Consider the following 27,074-nt stretch of genomic DNA (forward strand, 5'->3'; position numbering starts at 1 on the left):
AAAAAAAAAAAAAAAAATGAAACATCACATTTGGGGGGAAAATTTTTATTAAATCATTGTTCCCATCCTTGGCTGCACATGGGAATCTCCCATGCAGCTTTAAAAAGTACCGAGGTCTCCCCGGGCACTCCAATTTCTGGTTTAAGTGAGTCTGGGCTGCGGCTCGGGCACTGGTAGTTTTTAAAGTCCTGTAGGTGATTCATGGTGCTTCCGAGGCTAAGAATCCACCACACCTTAAATGTTCATTCAGCCACCTCTGGAGGTGGCGAGGGGACAACACTCAGCTCGAAGCCAGACCACCTGGGCTCTCAGCCTTCTTCGTCATTATCTTAATCTATAAAATGAAGGTCTTAGACTTTTCCTCCACCTTTCAAAAAGGCCAGGTACCAGACAACTAGACCACCCCCTACATCCCAGAGCTTGCTGAAATTATTCAAATCAGCCAATCCTAAACCTGCTTGCCTTTGCCCTGCCTTGCCTTGTCTTTCCCTTGGAAAACACAAGAGCTTCTGCTTCTGCTTTATTCTCCTCCCCTGCCTTCTGACACACCCTGGTGCTTCCCCATGTGGCCCTGCAAGGTGTGGTGTCCTCCCCTCCTCACTACCCCATCCTAGTCCAGGAACTGTGAGTAACAAACTATCCTTTCAGTGGTAATTGTCTCCTGATCTATTGGCCTCACCATGCCTGAAAAATAATAAAACCTATGTTTTAAAGTACCTTATCAATATATACTGAAGAGGTCAATGAAAAAATTACCACAACGAAGAAAGGGCAGTTAAAGTACTTGACAAGGACAGGAAGATGAAGAAGCAAGTAAAGATGGTTTCCAGAAAGGGCAGAATGTCCTGTTTTCCAGCCAGCCAAAACATTCTCTCAAGCTCCCAGACCTGCCACTGTTCCATACAGATATCTCACTATAAATGCGATGACAACAGTGACTAGGATGAATCTCAGTTCACCAAACTGGGATTCCTTAGGGTATGAGAGGAAAAAGCAGGGAAAGGGGTGGACACTGAGTAAAGGAAATCATACTGGCCTTGTCTAACACAGCATACTTCTGTACCATATGAGCATAAATATGTGTTTTTTGTATATACAATTAGGTAGAAGACAGCTCATTTAATGCAGTATCAGGATTACACTTTGACAATTTTAGTATGGCTACAAACATTTCAACATGGTTGCTCAGAGTAGGTAGATGATGTCAAAATGAGAGAAATTAGTCATGATGGTTGGTGATGTTGATATTCGTGTTTTTTTATTTGAACAAACTTACGGGGTACAGTGAAATTTTGTTACATGTATATAATACACAGTGATCAAGTCAGGGTATTTAGAGTATCCGTCTACCTGAGTACAATATATTTTTGTTTAACTATAGTTACCCTATCTGCTATCAAACATTGAATTTATTCTAACTGTATGTTTGTACCCTTTAACCCACTTCTCTTCATCCTCCTCCCACCTCCTCACTCACCTTTCTTAGTCTCTGTTATATATCTTTTCACTGCTCTACCTCCATGTGATCCAATTTTTTAGCTCCCACATATAAGAGAGAACATGCGATATTTGTCTTTTGGTGCCTGGCTTATTTGACTTACCTCTAGTTCCATGCATGTTGCTGCAAATGACATGATTACATTCTTTTTTTTATGGCCAAATGGTATTCTATTGTGTATATATACCATTTTTTTTTATCCATTCATCCATTGATGGTCACTTAGGTTGATTCTATATATTTGCTATTGTAAATAGTGCCACAATAAACATGTGAGTGCAGATATCCCTTTGATATATTGATTTCTTTTCTTTTGAGTAGATACCCTAGTAGTGGGATTGCTGGATCGAATGATAATTCTAGTTTTAGTTTTTTGATAAATCTGTATACCGTTTTCCATAGTGTATAGTCACTATTTTATATTCCCACCAAAAGTGTATGAGTTTCCTTTCTCTGCATCCTCTCCAACATCTGTTATTTTTTTTATCTTTTTAGCCATTCTGTGCAGGGCGTGGTGGCCCTATTCTTTAGATGGACACAAAACCGTATACTGGGTCCCTTGTGGGCGACAGGCTTCCGCGGAAGTCGCCAAGGGCCGGCCGAGATTTTCAAAAGGGCCGCGCCGGGAGCGAGACTAACCGGGTTCACCCGTCAGTGGGACGGGCCCTGCGCTGACCAGAAAGGGGCTGCCAGAAGGGGACGGCGGCGTCAGAGGGATGACGCAATCAGGCGTCGCGCGGAGGGTGACGCAAGGCGTAGACGTCGGCGGGCTGCGCCTGTTACGCCCCGGAGCTTGTTGCGGAGGAGGAGCGGGCGCCATGGCGGTTCTGCTGGAGACCACTTTGGGCGACGTCGTCATCGACTTGTACACCGAGGAGCGGCCACGCGGTGAGGCCTGCGCCCTGCTCACCTCTCGCCGGGGCCCCGAGCTTGTTCCCCTCCTTTCCCTTCTCTGCACAATCCGTGGTGGCCATTGGCTCGAGCTGCTGTTGCCCGCGACCGGGCTGTTTATTAGCGGGGTTTGCTTAGAAAAGTTTTTGTGAGAATTCGTTTGAGCCTCAGCAGCCCTTCTTCTGTACCTTGTGTTGGCAGTCGGGTGGAGGGTGCTTGCGGTCATTTGGGGTGGGGGTGTGGGGGGGCGTGTGTGCGATACGCGGGCTGCATATACAATACCCGTAGCTTTTGTGGCTTTACTGTGCTTTCTATTCTCGTGAGAGAAGCATAACTGTTACTTCATGTGTAATCAGTTAAGTCTTTATGAAAGCAGGTAGGATGTGATTGGCACAACGAATGTGGGCATCCCGCGTGGATGGAGGAAGGGGGTGTCTGGGAGTATGAACGGAGCCTGCAAGGCACTGGGCTGAGTCCTGGGCTAGGCGTCTCGCCCTTGAGGGTCTGATTTCCCATTGAAGGAAGTTGACGGGGGAACCATTTTAATTTTATAAGTGTTGTAGTAGAAGAATGTCTAAGTTGCCATGGAAACCAGAGGAGGAAGTAATTCTTCTTTGGTGGAGGTGGGGTGGGGAGAAGTGAAGCAAGGAAGACTATAGAACACTTGAACTAGCTCGTTCAAAGATGAGTGGGAATGAGTGTTTTCTTTGCTTGGAATTTTCTGGAAACGGCAAGTAGTTTGACTTGGCCGGAAGGAATGGTATGAGTTGTAGAATGGCAGAGTGCGAGTTTGGTCAGATACGTTTAGGTCTATCGTGAATGGTCTTGTGTGTTCTACTGATGACCAGAGTCTTTGAAACGTTTAAAAGCAGGATTGAAGATGGCATACTTGTTTTGGGAAGATAATAGGAAGCAATGTGGAGACCAGTACGTTGCAATCAAGGTCCTGCCCCCATGGAATGCAGAACCTATCAAAGAGGTTGAAACAAGCTGGAGTTACTATACAAGTGCCTCCTGCCTTGCAAAGCTTTCTCCCACACTCAGCTATTCCTCCCTCCTCCCCGTCGCCCTCCCCCCAACCCCAAAACACTACAAACTCTCCCATACCATCCTTACCATTCTTCTGTTGCCTCTAACCCACATTCCTCTCCATTCTTGCCCTTCTGGCAAATTTCTTATTTAAATCTCAGATCAAACATGATCTCTTCTGTGAAACTCTCCCTCCTCCCTAAGCAAAGTTATCTGTTTCTTCTGCTCTTTCTCAGGTCTTTTTATTAAATATAAACCACATGACACATTTTATTATAACATTTACCTATTGTCCTGGAATTATTTAAAAGTCTTGTCTCCTTTCAAGAATGTAAACTTCAATGAGAGCAGGAACCGCACCTTAATTATCGCTGTATCTTCAGTACCTAGTACAATGCCTGCTACTTGGAGGGCACACACTAGAGGTTCATTATATTGACTAACGCATATAAATGTGCTGTATTAATTAGGACTGTGCAAGTGATAGAAACCCAACTCAGACTGGCTTAAACAAAGAAGATTAACTGCCTCGTGTTATTGGGGTAAGCTTGGCTTTAAGTATGGCTAGATCCAGAGTTTAAAGGAATATTACAGACATTTAAAAAAACTTTTTTTGTAAACAGACACTGAATGAGGGAATTTTATTTTTACCTCTTGGTTTTGCTTTAAGTTCCTTTGACACTCTATCCATGCGGAGCAGCACCTGGCAAAATAAGTGAGCCTCTTTCCCCAGAGTTGTGAGGAACTAAAGGGGAGGCAGGGTTATCCCACGTAATTAACAAGCAGTGGTTCTACAAAGATAGGCTGGAACACCAAGAACATAAGTCCACCCCCTGTGTACGTATTTATAAGCATATGATTGGGTATCTACTTATATGTATACCTACTTATTAATCTGTAATAAACTTATCCAGACTTACTTCCTCCCTTTCTTTCTTCCTTTTCTTTTTTTGCTTTTAATTATAGAAAATGTGAAACATACAGAAGTAGACAGAATCATGTAAATGAACTCTCATGTATGCATGACCACCTTTGTTTACAGTTGTCAACACATAGCTAATCTTATTTCGTTTATAATACCCTCACCTCCACTGGATTCACTTAATCTAATTAAGTAAATTAATCTGTCATTACTTCAGTATGTATATCTAAAAGATAAGGACTTTTTAAAAAAAAACAGAACCACAAATCATTATACCTTGAAAATTAATAATAATTCCTTATATCATTTAAACTTTTCTATTGTCTTATAAACATTTTAAAAAGTGGTGGTTTGAATTAAGATCCAAACAAGGTCCATGTATTAAATTGGTTAATACATCTCTTAAGTATATTTTAATCTATAGGTTCTCACCCTTCCCCTTTTCTTTCTTAAAAAATTTTCTAGAAGGACTCTGGTTGATTTGTCTATGTTTGAAATTTGTAAAATTTCTCTCATTTCGGATTTGATTATTTCCCTGCTGTGTCTTTTAACATATTTCTCTATTCTGTTTCCTATAAATTGCCACTTAGTTCTAGAGCCTTGATATAAGATAATGGGTACTTTCAGCTGCATCACATTCAGGAGGTACTTGATGTCTAGTTGACTCTTTTTGTGATGTTAAAATTGTTCAGTGGGTTTAGGTCTTGTCACCCTTATAAAGTGTTCCCATCAGCTTTTCATCCAAAAATTTTGGCAGCCATTGATGATCATTGCTTAGATCATTATTTTTGTTTTCTCGTAAAAGGACTACTCCTTTTCTACTTATTTCTTATTTGCACATTTTACTCCTTTTTTCTTACTTACTATTTAGATCTCAGATTAAACATGATCTCTTCTGTAAAGCTCTCCCTCCTTCCTGAGTTATCCGTTTCTTCTGCTCTGTCTCAGGTCTTTTTATAAACCACATGACACATTTTTTTTTTTTTTGAGACAGAGTCTCACTGTGTTGCCCGGGCTAGAGTGCCATGGCGTCAGCCTAGCTCACAGCAACCTCAAACTCCTGGGCTCAAGCAATCCTACTGCCTCAGCCTCCCGAGTAGCTGGGACTACAGGCATGCACCACCATGCCTGGCTAATTTTTTCTATATATTTTTAGTTGTCCAATTATTTCTTTCTAATTTTAGTAGAGACAGGGCCTTGCTCTTGCTCAGGCTGGTTTTGAACCCTGAGCTCAAACGATCCGCCCGCCTCGGCCTCCCAGAGAGCTAGGATTACAGGCGTGAGCCACCACGCCCTGCCCACATGACACATTTTATTATAACTTTTACCTATTGTCCAGGTTTAACAAGAAGCCAGGAATATATTTGGGAAAAACAACTGAAAGCCTGATATTCAACACTCTCCAGCAGTTTAGCCCCATCTTATCTCGCCAGCTTTTTACCCTCTACTACTCTCTGATACCAGAATATTACAGAACTTGACTGGTCTGTTGGACTCCCCCCCGCAAAAAAAAATTTAAACTCCCACTTTCAGATATTTTCATATCTTCCAAGAATAAAATGTGTCCTCTTTATACTCTGCCAATCCAGTTCTTTTAATGCTTCCCTTAAGCCTCCTTGAGGTCTTCTAATTTCCCTAGCCAGAAACAATGTCTTTTGAACTCTTGTGGCATTTATTAAATTACTTTTTACCCTGTTACTATTTAAGTGGCACAAATGGTATTAATTAGATAGGCCTAGAATTATAACTACTTGTGTTCAGGTGTGAGGACCCTAGTTTAATGTAAGCTCCTTGAGGGCAGGGACTGCCTGATGGATCTTATTGTCTTTCTGGTTTCTAACTTAGTGCCATAAGAACTTGTTAGCATGCCTTTCCACAACTAGACTGTGAACTTGTTGAGGACAGGGACCACAATTCAGTGGCATTTGTGATGGCAGTGTCAAGCATCTAGTAGATACTCAGTAAATATTTGTTGGATAAGCAAATGAATGTATATGAGAAAGCTTGTTCATAATAAGTGTATGAATTTTTGTGAAGAGTTATTTAACCACTGTAAAAACATTTGACCCTGGATGTTTTATTTTTCCTAATTTATATAATTTGTACCCATTTTCATATCTTCTGCTAGATCCTTTCCCATTATATTAGTAGTATCTCTTTAATTGTTCTTTTTCTCTTAATAAAATCAATTTATCAATAAATGATTGCTTATTCCAGATAAGCGTCAATTTCCTGCATTAGCTCAGATGCCCAAAAAGTCCTGTGAAAAAAAAATAAAAAGATAATTTAAAATATGTTGCTTTTTTCCTAGACTTACTGCTCTTTTTTGTATTTTGAATACTTGACTGTTTTTTTATTTTTCTTTTAGTGGTTATTTAGAAATTAAATTATACTACACTTTCAATTGTTTAAAAATAATTTGTGGATTACTGTGATAAATTTAGTATTTACTTTTTTTCAGCCTGCTTGAATTTCCTGAAGTTGTGCAAAATAAAATACTACAATTATTGCCTTATTCACAATGTACAGGTAAGTTGGTAGATGTTAGTCATGTCCTTTGTTATTGAAACCACCTAGCAAATTCTGTTAATTAACAAAGAATCCTGTATATTATAGAGGGATTTTATCATACAAACTGGTGATCCTACAGGGACTGGTCGTGGAGGAGAGTCTGTTTTTGGGTAAGTTCTCTTATTCTTAAATGATGAAAAATAGAATTGCTCTTGTTTCAATCTGCATTTTAAAATATGATTCAAATTTGAGATTTTTCTCCAACTTCCCTAAGTGTCTATTGCAAACAAGAAAAATATTTTGAATCATAGGGGTATTTCTATAAAGAAATGGTGGGTAACCATATACATTTACTAGTACTTTTATGTTTCATTTTGAGACTACGTATATTTTATGACCTTATTATATTTATTTTCAGTCAACTGTATGGTGATCAAGCAAGCTTTTTTGAGGCAGAAAAAGTACCAAGAATTAAGCATAAGAAGAAAGGCACTGTGTCCATGGTGAACAATGGCAGTGATCAGCATGGATCTCAGGTTAGGAAATGGGTGAGAAGATGAGCTTTGCTTAGAAATGAAGGACTAGAAGGAACCCACAAAGTTATCTTCTTTAACTGTCCAGTAAGAGAGTTTCAATCAAAGATACTTGTTAGGAGAAGAAAGTTGCCCTTTTTTATATTAAAACATTATTTTGTCATCTTAAATGTAAGGCATACCCATTGTGAGGAAATTAAAAAAACACAGATGTACAAAGAATAATATTACCCACAGTTCTACTACACATGATTATCACTGTTCACATTTATGGCACATTTCCTTTCAGTATTTATTCTTTTTTAAAAAACAGATTTTACTAAGTACCTTTCTTTCATTGTCTTGTTTAACCCTCACAGCAACCCCATTGGTGTAAGTGCTTTCATTTTCCACTGAATACACATGAAGAAATTGAGCCATGGTTTGTCCAAGTACTTTAAACAATCAAGGGGACATCTGTGTCCGTGTTGATATTTTATATGCAGGCATACCTCGGAGATATTGTGGGTTTGGTTCCAGACTACCGTAATACAGTGAATATCACAATAAAGCAAGTCACATGAATTTTTTGGTTTCCCAGTGCATATAAAAGTTACATTTATGCTACACTGCAGTGTATTAAGTGTGCAATAGCATTATACCTAAAAACACACTGTACATAATTTAAAAATATTGCTAAAAAATGCTACTAATCATCTGAGCCTTCAGCGGGTCATAATCTTTTTGTTGGTGGAGGGTTGAGGGTGGTGGTTGCTGGCGGTTGTGGGCTGTGGCAATTGCTTAAATTAAGACAGTAAATAAGTTTGCCCACATAGATGGACTCATGAAAGATTTCTTTGTAGCATGCGATGCTGTTTGATAGCATTTTACCCGCGGTAGAACTTCTTTCCAAATTGGAGTCAGTTCTCTGAAACCCTGTCACTGCTGTATCAACCAAGTTAATGTAATATTCTAAATACTTGGCCATCATTTCAACAGTGTTCATACTCACTTCACCAGGAGTAGATTTCATCTCGAGAAACCTCTTTCTTCACTCATCTTTAAGAAGCGATTCCACATCCTTTCAAGTTTGATCATGAGATTACAGCAATTCAGTCACATCTTCTAGTTCTCTTGCTACTTCCACCATGTCTACCACCATGTCTACAGTTAATGAAATCTTAAACCCCTCAAAGTTATCCAGAAGGTTGGAATCAACTTCTTCTGAAGTCCTGTTAGTGTTGATATTTTGACCTCTTCCCATAAATCGTGAATGTTCTCAATGGCAATGGTGAATCCTTTCCAGAAGGTTTTCAATGTGCTTTGCCCAGATCCATCAGAGCAGTCACTGTCTAAGACATCTATAGCCTTACAAAATGTATTTCTTTATTTTTGTTTTTAGAGATGGGGTCTCGCTAAGTTGCCCAAACTGGGCTCAAGCGATCCTCCCACCTTAGCCTCCTGAGTAGCTTGTACTATATGTGCATACCACTGCACCTGGCTGTATTTCTTAAATAATAAAACTTGAAAGTCGAAAATACTCCTTGATCCATGGCCTGCACAATGGATTTTGTGTTAGCAGACATGAAAACAACGTTAATCTCCTTGTTACATCTCCATCGGCTCCTGGGTGACCATGTACATTATCACTGAGCAGTAATTTTTTGAAAGGAATCATTTTTTCTGAGCAGCGTGTCTCAACAGTGGGCTTAAGATATTTAGTAAACTACACTGTAAACAGATGTGCTGTCATCCAGGCTTTGTTGTTACATTTATAGAGCACAGAGTCAATTGAGCATAATTCTTAAGGGTCCTAGAATTTTCAGAATGGTTAACAATCATTGGCTTCAACTTTGTCACCAGTTACATTAGCCCCTAACAGAGAGTCAGCCTGTCCTTTGAAACTTTGAAGCCAGGCATGACTTCTCTTTTCTAGCTATGAAAGTCCGAGGTGGCATTTTCCTCCAATATAAGGTTTTTTCTACATGGAAAATCTGTTATTTCATGTAGCCACCTTTATCAGTAATCTTAGCTAGATTTCTGGATAACTTGCTGCAGCTTCTACATCAACTTGCTCCTTCACCTTGCACTTTTATATTGTAGAGATGGCCTCTTTCCTTAAACCTCATGAAGCAACCTCTGCTGTCTTCCAAGTTGTTTTCTGCAGCGTCCTCACTTCTTTCATCCTTAATAGAATTGAAGAAAGTTAGGGCCTTGCTCTGGATTAAACTTTGGCTTAAGGGAGTGTTGTGGCTGGTTTGATCTTCTATCCAAACTACCAAAACTTTCTTCATATCAGCAATAAGGCTGTTTTACTTTGTTATCATTCATGTATTCACTGGAGTAGCACTTCTACTTTTCTTCAAGAGCTTTTCCTTTGCATTTACAACTTGGCTAACTGGTGCAAGAGTCTGTAGCTTTTGGCCTGTCTTGGCTTCCAACATGCCTTACTCACTAATCTTAATCATTTCTAACTTTTGATTTAAAGTGAGAGGTGTGCCATTCTTCCTTTTACTTGAACACTTAAAGTCCATTACAGGGTTATTAATTGACCTAATTTCAATATTGCGTCTCAGGAAATAGTGAGGTCCGAGGAGCAGGAAAGAGATAGGAGAATACCTGATTGGTGGAGCAGTCAGAACACCTGTGACATTTATGGATTGCATTTGCCATCTTGTATGGACACAGTTTATGGCACCCCCAAAACAATTATAATAGTAACATCAAAGATCACTGATCACAGACTACCATAACAGATGTGACTGTAATGAAAAGGTTTGAAATATTGCAAGAATTACCAAAATGTGACACAGAGACACAAGGTGAGCACATGCTGTTGGAAAGTGCACCAATAGACTTGCGTGACGCACGGTTGCCACAAACCTTGAATTGTAAAAACACACTACCCGCGAAGCACAATAAAGCAAATTTTGTGTAATCTTTGTACTTTTTACTTAGTTATAGTAACAAGTGTGTAAGAATCGGTGCAGTAAATGTAATCTTACTTTTGTAAGTATTTTTTTGTCAGTCTGTAATTGATTTCAATTTGAGTTATATATATTTTTTTGTATTATGTGTCTTTCTGTATAGTTTCTTATTACTACAGGAGAAAATCTGGATTACCTTGATGGTGTTCATACAGTGTTTGGTGAGGTGACAGAAGGCATGGACATAATTAAGAAAATTAATGAGACTTTTGTTGACAAGGACTTTGTACCATATCAGGATATCAGGTGTGGTTACAAATTACTATCTGAATGTACTAGAACGTTTTAATGTTACGATGTTTAACAAGTAGTGGTATGCATAAGACTTTCGTAGGACTGGATTCTGGATAATTCTAATTCCACAATGTGAATTAATATAAGATTGTAAAAATCTTTATAATAAAAAGGACCTTTTGTATTTTTACATTTGTAATAATTATTTATAATTGCTTATGTTGGGCGAAATAATTGTTTTGGAATAATTTATTAATGTTTTAGTTTGGCGTCTTTTTGTGGGTGGGGGGTGCACTGTTTGAAGGGCTTTTATTTTCATTTTTATTTTGAGACATGATCTTGCTCTTTTGCCCAGGCTGGAGCGCATGACATGATCATAGCTCACTGTAACCTCAAACTTCTGGGCTCAGGGATCCTCCTGTCTCAGCCTCCCGAGTGGCTAGGACTACAGGCACATGCCAACATGCCCAGCTAATTTTAAAATTTTTTTGTAGAAACGTGGGTCTTGTTATGTTTCCCAGGCTGGCATTGAACTCCTGGGCTCGAGCCATCCTCCCCCTTCAGCCTCCCCAAGTGGATTACCACCCTGAGCCACTGAATGCCTGGCCTAATTTAATTTTTTTAAATGCAGATTATTGAGAAATAGGGTAAAAGTTCTAAGATTTAGACATTTATGTTCATTTACATCTTAAAGTAATGCAGGGTAGTAAATATGATATCAAACAATGAAAAATAGCACTCCTTATGAAAGTATGCCTAGATTTGTAATATCCTCATGAAGTATTTTTTTTGGCATTAGAGATACTCAAATTATTTGTTGGAATCTATGAAAATAAAATACAGGTTTTGAAATAAATGTAACATTTAATTTGTGTTTATTTTGTAAGGATAAATCATACAGTGATTTTAGATGATCCATTTGATGACCCTCCTGATTTATTAATTCCTGATCGATCACCAGAACCCACGAGGGAACAATTAGATGTAAGTAGAGCCCTCTTGTGATTAAATGTACATGCATGTTAATGATTAGCATGCATTTAGTTTTTTCGTCTATTGGAGCTTATTTCTTCAGAATTATTATATTACCTTGCTTAATTACACTAGAACAAGTTAGAGTTCTTTTTCTCTTCCACAGAGATAGTCATTTATCTAGCTATCTTTTCATTTTCCTGATTTTTGTTTTTTTTTTTTTTTCCAGTTTCTTTTCTACTGGAACAGCCTTAGCTCTGGAATCTTATATGAATACCTTGGGGAAGTTTTTCTTACCACCTAACTCTAGTTAGGAGTATAACTTCAAGGCCAAATTAAACCATCATCTCGTGAGGGAACTTTTCAACCAGGGATACCCTGGAGCCAGGCTAGAACCCAGAAATTTCTGTGGAATGGCACAAACTTTTCTCCCATATGTTTTGATATGATTCCTCAAAGCTGAATTTATCTTTATGGTTGGGATTGGTGCTTAATTCTAAGATCATTTATCTTCTTCATTCAGTAGTTAGTTGGATAACAGATAGTGTCTATATAAATGTTTATTTTGATTTTATAATCAGAAACCCAATCTGGCTAATATTTTAGAATTAATTTAAATCAATTTTCAGAGTTTCTTAAGTTTGTTTCAGTTGGTATTTTAGCATGTTTGATGTAATTAAGAATAATGTCTTCCATGTTTCTGAGAGTTTTTATTCTTTAAAAGTAAATTCTGCCTTACAGAGTGGTCGAATAGGAGCAGATGAAGAGATTGATGATTTCAAAGGAAGATCAGCTGAAGAAGTAGAAGAAATAAAGGCAGAAAAAGAAGCTAAAACTCAAGCTATTCTTTTAGAGATGGTAAGAAAATAATCTTTTGTTCAAGTAGTTGTTTTGCAATATATTTAATATGTACTCATCGTAAGTTTATTTCTGGCCCTTTGATAAGTCTTAAAATATTAAAAATCTAGTTAAGAATTTTTTCTGGATTAAATTTGGTCTTATATAATACTGCATATGAAAATAAACAAATTTGGCTCCACTTTCAATATAGTGCCAAGTGCCTTTCTAAAAAGTGGAAAGTGGATATCTCACTTATTAATTGAATTTCAGTTTTTTAATATTCACCTCATTTTTTTTTAAATAAAGTCTTGAGAAATTATTCATCAAATTTTTAAATAGTGTTTATTAGGCTGAATTTTATGTATGTTAAAAAATAATTCTTCATTATACCACTCAAGTATTAAGATTAAATAGAATAGTAGTCAAAAGGTAAAATAAACCTGGGTTAAAATTGAGTGCTTTAAAATACATTCCTTCTCTGTATTACTAATAGTATGAAGTCCTTTGGGAAACAGTTATTCAGTAGATGATTAATTGACCCAACTAAGGCCTTGTTTTCCATTTCTTATCTTTGTGGAATAGGTGTACTTACGACACAGTAGATGATCAATAAATATTTGAACGAATGGATACTAAAGTTTTTATTGTTATTTTATATAATAGAACTTTCAGATTTGTGGGTTTTTTTAAATTATGTTGACATCACCAGTCTGAACAAATATTAAAGGCTATAATTGAAGAAAACTTTACTGAAATAAAAAAATTTGAAAATACACATTTTAATGAACACACTGTATATCTGAGAATATTGACCCAGAAGAAAGAAAATTACTGGGCTTAAAGATCTTTTGAGCAACTGGGCAAAAGGAATAAGTTTCTTATAAAGGGAAGAATAATAGGTTATTATCAGACTTTTCAACAACAACAGTTTAGGAAGTTTATGCCAGAAGAAAATGTATTACCATTTTTTTTTTTCTTTTTTGAGACAAGATCTTGCCCTGTCGCCTGGGCTATAGTGCAGTGACTTCATTACAGCTCACTGTAACCTCAAACTCCTGGGCTCAAGCCATCTTCTTGTCTCAGCCTCCCAAATAGCTGGACAGCAAATTTTTTATTTTTTGTAGAGACAGGGTCTCACTATTGGCATATTTTACTATTTTACTATTTACTATTTTACTAATTTTCTCTCCACCTTCTGTGTTATAATTCTTATTGGACATAGGTTATTGTTGTTTTTTGATAGACTTCAGAAACATTGAGCAAATCTTACTGGGTCTGTTGCTTCTTACTGTTTCTCATTTTCAAGATTTTTTGGGGGGACGGAGGTATTTATCCAAGAGGAGACACTTTATATGATGATTTTAACAGAAATCATCTCTAAGATTGTTTGAATATATGTATGAAGGAATATTGTTGGCTGGGAGGGGTAGCTCGTGCCTGTAATCCTAGCACTTTGGGAGGCCAAGGTGGGAGGATCGCTTGAGCCCAGGAGTTCCAGACCAGCCTGGGCAACACAGTGAGACCCTGTCTCTACAAAAAATAAAAAAAAATCAGCTGCGTGTGGCAGCACACTCCAGTAGTCCTAGCTGCTCTGGAGGAGGCTGAGGCAGAATTGCTTGAGCCCAGGAGTTCAAGGTTGCAATTAGCTATGATGGCACCATTGCACTCTAGCCCAAGTGATAGAATAGAACCTTGTCTCAAAACAAAAAAAATTTTGGAAAAAAAAAAAAAGGAAAAGGAATATTATTGTCCCATCTAAAGTCTCACAGGAAATACTTTTCCCCCAATGAAACCAATACTGTCATGGTTCTCTCTTATTGTCACCCTCAGTGGTTCTTCAGTAGGAAGTGCTGTGCTCTGCTAATTGCACTCATTGATTGTGAACTTGACTTCAGTTTGGCTGAAATAGAAGGTCAAAGGGTGAGGGTGAGAGGAAAAAAATAGAAACACTATCTGGGAATTATTGCTATTCCATCTTGAACAATAATGTAGAAAGAATTAGGCATTAGAAATCACAGAAGGCTAGCTTCAGTATGATAATATTTTTCAAAAGTTCAAAAACAAGCAAAACTAAATAATATATTGCTTGGAGGTGCATACTAGGTGGTAGAACTCTGACAGGCAAGGGAATGACCAGAAAGGAAAACCAAAAAGCAGGGTATTTGTCATCTCTGAGAGAGGCAGAGAGACAATGGGATTGGGAACATTTTAGTTCTTAAGCCAGGTGGTAGCATCATAGGTGGTTTTTCTTTTCATACTTCATAAGGTAGATACACTTTACATAAATTCTCCTTTTTAAAAATATATCAAGTACTTGAACAAAGAAAACGTAGGGATAAAATTGGGGCTTTGAAGCCAGATAGAGCTGAGTTCAAATCTCAGCTCTGTTGCTTACTACCATGTGGCCTTGACAAGTTACTTGTGTAACCTTTTTGGATTCTCTTTACTAAAGTTTAAGACAGAAATTGCAGGATTGTTTTAAGAATCAGCAGTAATATATTTGAAGCCACAAGCACGATGTTCACACAAAGTATGATTCAGGAATTTATTAGCTGTTGATACTGTTAATATGAGGAACAGCGTAGTTTCAGATTTCTTTTCCTGAGCCTGCAGTTTATAATGTAAATTTAAATGTTTTAGGGAAATCAGCATTGTGGAGTTGGCTAGGATATTTAGAATGGGAAGTAAATAAAGAAATTGATTTATGTTCTTGTTTATAATTGAGGTGGGAGACCTACCTGATGCAGATATTAAACCTCCAGAAAATGTGCTGTTTGTTTGTAAATTGAATCCAGTGACCACAGATGAGGATCTGGAAATAATATTCTCAAGATTTGGGCCAATAAGAAGGTAATCCCTAGAATTAGCAAAGGAGAAATTTGGAAAAACTAGGTTTTAGTTGATGGTTTTCTGATGATATTAATATATTTTTGATGAGTGTGAATTCTGGGTGAATTTTATACTGGTGAATTTTTATGGGTGAGTCTTGACAGTATGGAAGAAAAGTATATATGCGTGTGTGTACACACACACATATGCGCACGCATGCATAAACGATTGAATGATTGTCCCACTCTCAACACAAACATTTTTACTTTAAAAGAGGAAATGAATGGAACAATTTAAGTCTGGTTCTATCATATTCTAAACAACCTTCTTTAATATTTAAAATATTTATCTCGTTTAATTAACTACCAGAATTATCAGCAATCTGTCAAAATTAATTTAAATCTAAATTTTCCAAAATTTTTCTTTTGGTTAATTTTCCCTGCATTATTAATGCAAAAAATCTGTGAAGCTAGTATTTCTGTGAGAAAGGGGTCTATTTTGTCATTGATAAAAAAGTATTATGTTTAGGATTTCCTTCTATGTTTTTAACATGAGACTTACACATGGGGAAAGGGACAAACAGGAGCTTTTCAGTTCCAGCTCATCGGCCCTCACTGGTCGTTGTGGTGGGCTAGTTCCGTGTGACAGCCACGCTTGCAGTGCTGAATGTGAGCTGGGCTTGTATTAAAATTCGGAATCCAAAACATAAACTTACTAAATATTTACATGTTATGAATGTGCATACATTATTCTATAGTAACATTAGATATTCTATAATTCATCTACATTTGGCCTAGAAATGCATTGTGATTTTAAAAATTTTTTAGCAGTTTACTTCTGCCAAAAGATGATTAAATATTTCTATTCTTCCTTCACTGCTTAGGGATTGTAGGACTGTAGGCCTACCTAGGGCATTTAGAGTAGAATTTAGATAATTTAGTTGCTGGGCTGGTGAGCTGTTTTTAAAAAAGAATGGTTACTGAAAAAATTAGGAGAAATGGGGTTGCTCTGAATTTAACTTTGCCTTGTGATAACTGGCTTATTTTGTTCTTCAGTTTTGCATAGTGAGAGTGAATGCTTTCTTCCTTTTTTTAAATCACTTTTAAAAACTTTTTTTCAGTTGTGAAGTTATCCGAGATTGGAAGACAGGAGAGTCCCTCTGTTATGCTTTTATTGAATTTGAAAAGGTATGTCTTAATACGTATACATTAAGTTTGGTATTTATTTTCTTTTTATATGACATTAAAATGTGAAAAATACAGAACTTTTTCTGGTTTCTAGAATTACCCTTTAGGCTCCCAAGAAAATTAACTTTATTATATTCAAATGGGGATAAATTCAGCATCTGTTGATGTTAATGTATGTACCTTTACTTTAGGTTCAGGTACAGTGTGCATAAATGTATGTTTAGAACTTTTCAAGTTTTATGTAAAGTCCTTCACAGACTCTTAATGATTTTTCAGTGTTACTTAAGTGGAGATATAATTGAGTAATAGAACGAACTGGGTATTAAGATCTAGACATTAATCCAAGCTCTGTCACTAGCTAGATACTGTGTTAGGTTATTAAGTATGAAATGTCCGATTTCCTTAAGTACTAAGTTTGATGGTTGATATCTCTGACATTTCACTTTGATGCTTCTTGTTTTATTTTTACTGTGAAGATACATCCTCAGTGTTTGAAACACATGCTTTTTGGCTTGTGATCATCTTTCAAATTTTTTTTTAGAGCTATTTTTGTGAAACCATGGATAAGTCAACAATTTTGTTATTTTCAAATGTTTAAGTTACATCATGGAACTAATGCAGCACAGACAGCTCGAAATATCAGCGAAGTGTTTGGGAAGGATGTGGCTGATGAACTCACAGTATGTCAGTGGTTTGAGAAATTCTGTTCTGGAGATTTTTTTTTTTGTTTTTGAGACAGAGTCTCACTGTGTTGCCCGGGCTAGAGTGCCGTGGCGTCAGCCTAGCTCACAGCAACCTCAAACTCCTGGGCTCAAGCAATCCTCCTGCCTCAGCCTCCCGAGTAGCTGGGACTACAGGCATGTGCCACCATGCCCGGCTAATTTTTTTTTTTCTATATATTTTTAGTTGTCCAATTAATTTCTTTCTATTTTTAGTAGAGACAGGGCCTTGCTCTTGCTCAGGCTGGTTTCGAACTCCTGAGCTCAAACAATCCGCCCGCCTCGGCCTCCCAGAGAGCTAGGATTATAGGCGTGAGCCACCGCGCCCGGCCTGTTCTGGAGATTTTAATCTTGAAAATGAGCCACATAGGTGACTTGAGACCAAGGTGGATGATGAGCTGAAAACTGTAGTGGAAGCAGATCCATCTCAACCTACATATGAATTAGCAGCAAGTTTGATGTTATTATTCCAACAATATTGGACCATTTGAAACAAATCAACAAGGTAAAGAAGCTGGATAGATGGGTTCTACGTGAATTAAAGGAGCGTCAGAAGAGAAATCATCTTGAAGCTTGCCTTTCTTTGCAGTCACAACATAAAGGTGTACTATTTCTACACCGTATTGTTACATGTGATGAAAAATGGCTTCTTTTTGATACTCACAAGTGTTTGACACAACGGTTGTGTAAAGATGAAGTGCCAAAACAACAGTCCAAAACCGGATATTCATCAAAAAAAAAATCAATGGTGTCTGGTGGTCCAGTGCTGGTATTGTCCACTATAGCTTCATGAAACCTGGTCAATCGATGACAACGGATGTCTACTGCAACCATTTGGACAAAATGATGAAGATGCTTGTGATTAAGCAGCCGAGATTGATCAGTAGAAACAGGCCAATCCTCTTGCAAGACAATGCTTGACCACATGTAGCACAAACAACCCTGCTCGAACTGCAGAGGCTGGACTTGGAAACTTTCTGTCATTCACGGTATTCACCAGACCTTGCACCAACTGACTACCACTTCTTTCCAGAAAAAATATTCCATTCTCAACAAGCTGTGGAAAATGCCTTTCATGATTTCATCTCCACTCACTCTCCAGGCTGCTTCACTGCTGGCATAAACAAGCTACCGTTAAGATGGCAAAACTGTGTCGATAGTTTAGGTGCATACTTTGATTAATTGTACTGCTTGTTTGAGATATAATAAACTATATACTTTTGATTCAACATTGGACATTTCATATTTAATGACCTGATACAATATTTGACAGGTTATTTAACCCTTCTTTCTTACCTTCCTTATAAATAAAACTGGGATTTTGGATTAGATGGTCCCTTCTATATCTATAATAATGATGATAGCTTATGTTGTTCAAATATGTACTTTAAACCAGGCATTATGTTACTTTTCTTGCATTTAATCCTCACAGATCTGTAAGATGCTCCTTTTCCAAATAAGTAAACCCAGACACATAATGATAATATGAATTATTCAAAATCACACACTTAGTGAATATCATAGCTGGGATTTGAACTTAGGTATATCTCTGAGTGTTCCTGTTGAGTTTAGCTGCTGTGCTATGCTGTTTCTTTATGTAGCTTAGACTAATGTGTATTCAGTAGTAGCTCATTGTAAGTTAGAGTTATTCCAAAGCATTTATTGAGCACCTTCTATGTTTCAGGCACTGCAGTAAAGCCTAGAGTTACAAGATGAATAATGGAGGGTTGAGGAAGAGAGACACTTAATAAATTTACTTAGACACTGTGTCAGATATACTAGAAATGATATGTACAAGGTACCTTGGTGCCAGCAGAAAGGGGATCTTTACCTTTTTGGTTTGCTATGAAAAAATTTTTGTAGACCTGATGCTGCCATTCTGTCGTTGACACTATAGGATATATTATTTATTTGCCCAGCTCTGGCCCCACCCTCTTGCACTCTGCTCTTTGCTGTCCCAGCCTGTTGCTTTTTTATTGATTTGTAAGAATTCTTTATATTTTCTAGATGTGAGCTCTTTTTTGGTTTTATGTGATACAGATATTTTCTGCTCTATGGATTGTCTTTTTTTTTTTTTTTTTTTTAAGAGGTGGGGTTTTGCTATATGTTGCCCAGGCTGGACTCAAATTCCTGGGCTCAGGTGATCCTCTCACCTCATCCTCTTGAGTAGCTGGGACCGTAGATGTGCCTTTTCCCTTTCTTAATGGTGTCTTTTGATAAACAGAAATTTCTAATTTTAATTTAGCTTAGTTTATCAATATTTTTCTTCCCTTTTATGGCCTATTTAAAAAATCTTTGCCTACTCCAAAGTCATGAAGCTATTCTTTTTCTTCTTCTTTTTTTTTTTTTTTGAAAACAGAGTCTCGCTCTGTTGCCTGGGCTAGAGTGCTGTGGCGTCAGCCTAGCTCACAGCAACCTCAAACTCCTGGGCTCAAGCGATCCTACTGTCTCGGCCTCCTGAGTAGCTGGGACTACAGGCACGTGCCACCATGCCCGGCTAATTTTTTCTATATGTTTTTAGTTGTCTGGCTAATTTTCTGTTTTTAGTAGAGATGGGGTCTCGTTCTTGCTCAGGCTGGTGTTGAACTCCTGACCTTGAGCGATCCTCCTGCCTCAGCCTCCCAGAGTGCTAGGATTCCAGGCATGAGCCACTGTGCCTAGCCTGAAGATATTCTTCTATGCTATTTTTAGAAGCTTTGTGAAATTGTTTCCCACTCAAATCTATAATTTGATTTTTGTGTATGTGTTTTACGTTAAGTTGCATTTTTCTTACATTGGGTAGGGAAGTGACCCAGCACCATTTATTGAAAAGGTTGTCCTGTCTCCACAACTGTGCAGTGCCACCTTTATTATAAATCAAGTGTCTATGTATGTGTAAAATCTGTTTCTGGATGTTGTGCTGTTGCACTGGCCTGTTTGCTATTCTTGCACCACTGTTATATTGAGTTAATCACTACATGTTTATAATGTCTTAATATCTTGTAGTGCGAGTCCTCCAACTTTGTTCTTGAAAATTGTCTTGGCTATTTTTGTCTTTTTCATTTCCATATATATATTTTTGAGTCAGTTTCTCAATTTTATAAAGATTTCTTAACTGTTACTTAGGTATAAGTAAATTGAGCATTTGCAAATACTGTCCTGAAAAAATACTCTGAGAACTTTCTCTTTGGGGAATTGGCATGGTGATGGAATTACACCTGTGTAAACAATCAGATTCATCCTATATACATTGATTGCCTACCATCTGCCAGATGATGTTCTAAATGATGTAGATTAATAAAGCTTTGTATCTTCATAGAGTTTATAATGCGCTTAATTCTTGACATATGGTAAATAAATATGATTATAAGCAGTTCTTTTACCTGCTTCTCTTTGAATTGTGTCTAATAAGTTGTGAGCAAACTAAGGAATATATTTCCAGAAATGAAGAAGAAAATTCATCAGTGCTGGGTTGAAATGTGTCACTCTGGTCTTCAGATGTCAGAAACAGAGATTTAAAGTTTGTGAAATTACTGACAGGAAGAGTTCTTGTGTAGCACAGACCTTGGTATCACAGATCCACATTGTATTATCCAAAACCCTTGGAAATAGCTGGGCTTCCAGATTTAGAATTTTTCGGAATATAGGAAGGTAATACTGTATTACATCTATGCATTATGTAATACCCTTCTAGGTCAGCATTCCATAATCAATCACAAAATTATTTCTGCTGTGAAATGAATGAACATTCATACTAAGTGAAAAAAATAAGGTCAAAGCATACCATTAGGTCAGGTATTGCTGCCAAATTAATTTAACACCAAATTTATGAAAACAACTTTCACTTCTCAGGATGTTTTTGAATTTTGAGTAAAAAGGATTGTGCACTTATGTAACATTATCAGTAAGTTTGTGTATGTCCATTGTGATCAGACTGTCTTGAAATCTTTACTCTGACTCTTGCCAGCTCTGTGACCTTTGACAACTTCTGTATCTCTCTAAACTTTTGTTTTTCTCATTGAGAAAATGAGATAATACTAGATAGTGCCCATGGGGTTGTTACCAGAGTTATTTGAGGTAATAGATACAGAGCATTTAAAGCATCTGGTGTGTAATAAGTATTCAAATATTAATTTTAGTAACAACAAATCTTTTGTATTTTCAGTATCCTAGCTACAGAAATCTTTTCTGTAAAGATTTATGCTTGAGATTTTATAATTACTTTCAGGAAGAAGATTGTGAGAAAGCATTCTTCAAAATGGACAATGTACTTATAGATGACAGAAGAATACATGTGGATTTTAGCCAGTCTGTTGCAAAGGTTAAATGGAAAGGAAAAGGTATGTTGGTTTATCTTCCTTTGTTTCTGTTTTGCTTTGCCTGCTTGTATATATAGCCTTTGACTTGGTGCTCTTAATTTGGAGATACATTAATTGATATAACTCCTGCCATTTGTGACTTTACAAAGCTGCTATCTAGAGTCTGAGGTAGAGTGCATGTGTGTGGCTGTGTGTGTATTTTAAACTGATGAAAAATATCGATATTTTCTATGTTTGACTGTATCATAAATTACTTATAGTTATCTAGTGCAGACATGATGTGTTTCCAAACTTGTTATTGTGACTTTATGGTGGTTTGATTCTTTTAGATGCAAAACTTAAAAAAAGTTTTTTTAGGTTGATTTTAGCTGTCATATGATGCAAAATTGAAAAGCTCCATATCAGTATATAAAATGCTAATTTATTCATTTCAGTGGCTGCTTAATGTTCTATTGAATGTATATGTCATAATTTATTGAACTAGTCCTATTATAATGGACATTCAGGTGTTTCTGATTTTTACTCTTCTATGTACTATCCGTGTACATATGACATTTCACACATATGCGTACAAATATGTCAAACAAATTCCTGGTAGCATGCCAAACTTAAAGTTGGGTCTGTTGTATGCTGAAATAGTAAGAATTTTTCATTTTTGATGCAATGTTTTTAAAAGATTTTACTTTGGGCTGGGAATGGTGGCTCTGCCTGTTATTCCAGCACTTTGGGAGGCCGAGGCAGGAGGATTGTTTGAGGCTAGGATTTCAAGACCATCTTGGGCAACACAGTGAGAACCTGTCTCTACAAAAAAATTTTTAAAAATTAGCCAGGCATGGCATGTGTGCCTGTAGTCCTAGCTACTCCTGGCTGAGGCAGGAGGATCACTGGAGCTTAGGAGTTTGAGGTTACAGTGAGCTGTGATCGTACCACTACCCTCCGGCCTGGGCAACAGAATGAGACCTTGTCTCCAGAAAAATAAAAAAGATTTCACTCTGGTAGTTATTCACAGGTAATAGTAAATTTTACTAGGAGCTTTAGGATTACTTTCTTTTTCTATAACACTTTTCTAAATTAGCCAGGGTTGGTAGCACATGCCTATAGTCCTAGCTATCAGGAGGCTGAGGTGGGCGGATTGCTCAAGCCCAAGAGTTGAAGACTGCAGTGAGCTATGATTACATCACGGCATTCCAGCCTGGGCAACAGAGTGATGATATCTTCTTTAAAAAAAAAAACAAAATTATAATACTTGTCTTTATTTCCCATGGTTGGTTGTTTTTAATAAGAAAGAAATAGCACTGTTTAGTAGTGAAGTGTTGAATTGTTTGGTAGATTGTATTACCTTATGGAGCTTAGACAAGGGAGAAATTATTAATAGCTGGAGTAGGCAAGGAAGGCCCAAGTGGAAGTTGTGATCTCTGTGATGGGAGAGAGTGATTTGGATTGGGGTTCCATGTTCTATTTATTAGTCTCTTCCATAAAACCTTCCCTACTACTAGAACACACGACTAGCTCTTGAGAGTGCTGTTTTGACTGATTTGTGAAAACTAAATTGAAGTACTAAGATGTGTTTTTCACATGTGATAATTGCAGCTTTGTGAACAAAAGATTCAAATAAGTACATTCAAGAACTATTGATGAGCGGCTGGCATAACGCAGTGTAGTTCTGGTCCAGTAGTGCTGCCAGGTGGCTCTTATGTGGGGCTTTTTTCCCCAAAGAGCTAATTTAATAGTATCATTTTGGAAATGTATGAAACAAGTATTATTATAATACCTCATTATGGCTAAGGAATTTAGGCATAATGTTGTGACAGGATTTACCCAGAGTCATATACGCTGATGATTTAGACTCTAAATCTAGTTTGGCTTTTTCTCTCAGTCTTGCCTTCTTCCCAACCCATCCACCCACTGAAGAAATGATACTACTTTCCTAAGTTTTTCAATGTAGTTTACTTACAAGATGGCTTTTAAGTGAATTTCTTTGTTTTTTTTCCTAAAATAAAATCTCACATAGGAGAGAGAGATGCTTTGATTCTGTGTATGCCATCATAAACATAGTTTATTGTTAATTTTGTGAATAACTATATTATTGATTCATATTTTAAGAAAATTAAATGTATATTATGTATCATTCACAGTGCTAAGTGTTTTCCCTTACAGTCTAATGATTCTGTTAGCTCTGTGAAACGTTGGTATTGTTTTCAGTTTATAAATGAAGAGAATGACTTGCAGAGAAGTGAAGTGTCTTACCTAGGACCTTCCCACTAGAGTCAAGGGTTGAATCCAGAACCTCTCACTTTAATGTTGCCCTTTCTATTATACCGCAACTACCTCATCCATAGTGAGACTCCTAATGGCAGACACATGGCAAATAATTTTTCAATGATAAAATGATGCCTGTTTGTTACTGTTATCAGTTATTTTAACTCTTGCAATCGTCTATTTCACATTTATATGAAAAATTGCCTGCGGGTCATTTTTGTTTCCAGAGTGTTTAGAATCACCAAGTAGATTCCTCTTGTCTTTGATGTTTACCCCCCTTTTTCATTCCTAGTTCCCTCATCCTTTAAAACTTTGACAATCAAAGAGTATACAGGATTCATAATCAAAACATCTTTCTGTGTTCCTCCAGTTTGCTCTACTTGTACATTTAATCTAAGATCCTTCTGTAGGAAGCCTTCCAGAGAGAAAGGTTAGTCAGCAGGTCTGAGACGTGGATAGGAACTGAATCCTCATCTGGTAGCAAACTAGGCTTCCGTAGAGAGACTGCATAAATGCTCTTCCTTTCTGGTCCTGCTCTTGTAGGCTAGTCAGGATGTAACAGTAGGTCCTATTTTCCTAAAGGGATTTTTGGCACTTGGGAGGAATAAAAGTGCCCCTAAGCCAGAATTTCAAGGGAGAGTGTTTGTTTGTCTTTGGTGCTTCCACTAACCCTCTCCTGTCAAACCTCTTTAGTGAACTTCTACACATACCCTGCTGTCTCCTATCTGCTTAGTGCTTTGTTGCAATTCGACGGCATAGTATCTCTTTTGTCAGATCATTAAAGGTTTTGTAAAGCCTTACTTCTTCCAAACTTGTTAAGTCTTTCAGATCTTAAACTCAGGTCCCAAATCCTCAATTTTCCATTGAACTTAATGTTCTCATGGACTCAGTGGCTCTACTTAAATACTATATTATTTGTGTGTAATTTATTTGAAAGTTTGATGATGTAATATTCACGTATTTCATTAGGTGGCAGCATATGGCTACCTAGATGGATATCTGATTTCAGTTAAATTAGTGTTGGAGATTGAATTACTATGATTCTTTTGTTCGCTTTTCACCCTTTTTCTGTGTCCTAATATGTTACCATTTGTAAATAGCTCTTATACCTTTTATGAAATAATTATTGTTTTTGATTAATTAGGTAATTTTTCATACTAAGCTCTTTTTTCTTTTCTTAATAAACAGGTGGGAAATACACTAAGAGTGATTTCAAGGAGTATGAGAAGGAACAGGATAAACCATCTAATTTGGTTCTGAAAGATAAAGTAAAGCCCAAACAGGAGTATCCTTAAAAAGAATCAATTAGTCCATATGTATTGACCATGCACTGTATGTATAGTACTGTGTGATGTGTTATAGAAAGTCACAAAGGCTATAGAAGACAAGGTTCCTGAACCTAGGCTGTTTGTGAAGTAATAGCTTAGTTTATCATTACCTCTTTTCAATAGTTTGTCATTATCTTTTTTCAAGATCTTAAGTATACTCTTTTTCATTATACTCTAATGCATGGAGAAAGTTAGAGTTGAAAGAAATAAGCCTAATTCTTTTACCTTCCTACTCTTAGGTTAAATGCTTACCATATTCTCAGAAGATCTTTGGGTAAGAATTGTTTTTATTGCTAAGCTAAATCCGTTGTACTAACTTACTCTTTTATAATATGTTTAACTTCCTTATCTGGATAACAAAATCCTGTAGTTCTCTGTTACAAGATTAGATTACTTTCTGCACAGTACATTGTCGTTTCATAAACATTACTGGGCTCCTATTGAATGCAAGAGTTGACTTTTATAGTATTAAAAAGAAGTCCATTGACTTGACCGTTTAACTCAGATTCTTCCAAGTTTTAGGTTGAGACAAGTAAAAAGCAATGAAACATACTATTTCTATTATGTCATTTTAATTTGTTCACTGATTTTTCCTGTTATAAATCTATCACTCTACACTTTGCAAAGGTGATTTCTTTTGTGATTCTTTCTGGTGAAGGGTGTCTTTGTTTCCTAGTTTCTGTTGGTATTTCAGGGTTTTTCCCCCCATGCTATATAGACATTTCTTTTCCAATTATTCATCAAAGAAAGATGAAAATCAGATTGAACTATTGTATATTCATGTTTTAAGATGTGTTGACTGTGTGCAATGCATAAAGTATTGTGAAGTGTTAGAGCTGGATAATTCCAAAGGGTACTGACAAGATCAGCATGAGGAGAGGCTTTCACATTCAGACAGACCAAACAAGAGCTGAGATTTGGTCCAAAAAGGTCAACTTTTTAAGAACATATGATTGAAAGCTCAAGATCATAAAAGGTATGGATGGAATACACTTGAGATTTATTTACCAAATCTTTGAAATTAAATTTAGGCTAACCACTAGTAACTGTAGCTAGAAGAAGGGGAGCATGTAGGACAAATAAAAGAAAGTACAGGCTGGGCACAGCAGTGGCTCACACCTGCAATCCCAACACCATGGGAGGTTGAGGCAGAAGGATTGCTTGAGGCCAGGTGTTTGAGACCAGCCTGGCAATGTAGTGAGACTCTGTCTCTGCAGAAAATGTTAAAACAATTAGTTGGGCTTGGGGGACTATACATGTAGTCCCAGCTACTCAGGAGGCTGAGGCAGGAGGATCACTTGAGCCCAGGAGGTCAAGGTTGCAGTGAGCTATATTAGTACTACAGCCTGGTCTACAGAGCAAGACCCTGTCTCAAAAAAAAAGGAAAAAAAGGCAGTATAATTGTAGAGCACAGCTAAGTAGAGGGAGGCATCTTTTTCCCTCTAGAGGTAGTTCAGGCTGAAAAGAATGAATCCATAGCACGAAAATGTTTTAAATTCAAGAGAATAGATTACTAAGGATTAAGAAAGGAAAGTAGGTATGTTTGAGAAAAAAAATCTCTGGTGTAGTACTGTTCAATAGAACTTTCTGCAGTGATAGAAATGTACTATATCTCCACTGTCCAGTATGGTTACTCATATGGCTATCGAGAATGTAAGATGGACTGAGGAATTGAATTTTCAATTTTATTTAATTTCAATTAATTTAAACCACCATATATGCCTATATTGAACAGTATAGCTTCTAGTTTTTTGAAGTTGATGTAGAAGACAGGCATATCTTGGTACAAACCACTGTTAATCATTCTCAAGTGATTAGTGGGATTTGGAACAAGAAAGAAGAAATTCATGAGTCTGACCCAGTAGGATAATCTTTATGTTCTTGGTAACTGATAAATTGCATTTTAGTGAGGCATTTATAATTTTAGGTAGAATAATAGAGGGATAGCCAGAACACACATTTCTAAGTGTAAGATTCTCTCTCTCTTATTCATATTATATGTTATTTTGTTACTTATGGCAAGGGAGGGGATTTTAGGGGATGTCTAATGTATAAATT

At 37.0% G+C, this 27,074-nt stretch overlaps 1 protein-coding gene across 1 annotated transcript in view; it reads left to right on the forward strand.

The window, feature by feature from the left end:
• Positions 1 to 2,235: 2,235 nt before the first annotated feature.
• The window catches only part of PPIL4 (peptidylprolyl isomerase (cyclophilin)-like 4), a 34,278-nt gene continuing 9,439 nt past the window's right edge, over positions 2,236 to 27,074 (forward strand). The window contains exons 1-11 of the mRNA XM_012655527.1: positions 2,236 to 2,386; positions 6,802 to 6,869; positions 6,957 to 7,021; positions 7,270 to 7,387; positions 10,454 to 10,596; positions 11,472 to 11,568; positions 12,298 to 12,414; positions 15,122 to 15,246; positions 16,346 to 16,412; positions 21,339 to 21,450; positions 24,877 to 24,973. Of these exons, the coding sequence (XP_012510981.1) occupies positions 2,317 to 2,386; positions 6,802 to 6,869; positions 6,957 to 7,021; positions 7,270 to 7,387; positions 10,454 to 10,596; positions 11,472 to 11,568; positions 12,298 to 12,414; positions 15,122 to 15,246; positions 16,346 to 16,412; positions 21,339 to 21,450; positions 24,877 to 24,973 (1,079 nt within the window). The 5' untranslated portion in view covers positions 2,236 to 2,316. The remainder of the gene's footprint in view (positions 2,387 to 6,801; positions 6,870 to 6,956; positions 7,022 to 7,269; positions 7,388 to 10,453; positions 10,597 to 11,471; positions 11,569 to 12,297; positions 12,415 to 15,121; positions 15,247 to 16,345; positions 16,413 to 21,338; positions 21,451 to 24,876; positions 24,974 to 27,074) is intronic.

The sequence above is a fragment of the Propithecus coquereli genome, unplaced genomic scaffold (assembly GCF_000956105.1).
Source record: "Propithecus coquereli isolate 6110/MARCELLA unplaced genomic scaffold, Pcoq_1.0 Scaffold48, whole genome shotgun sequence".
In the NCBI taxonomy this organism is placed as follows: Eukaryota; Metazoa; Chordata; class Mammalia; order Primates; family Indriidae; genus Propithecus; species Propithecus coquereli.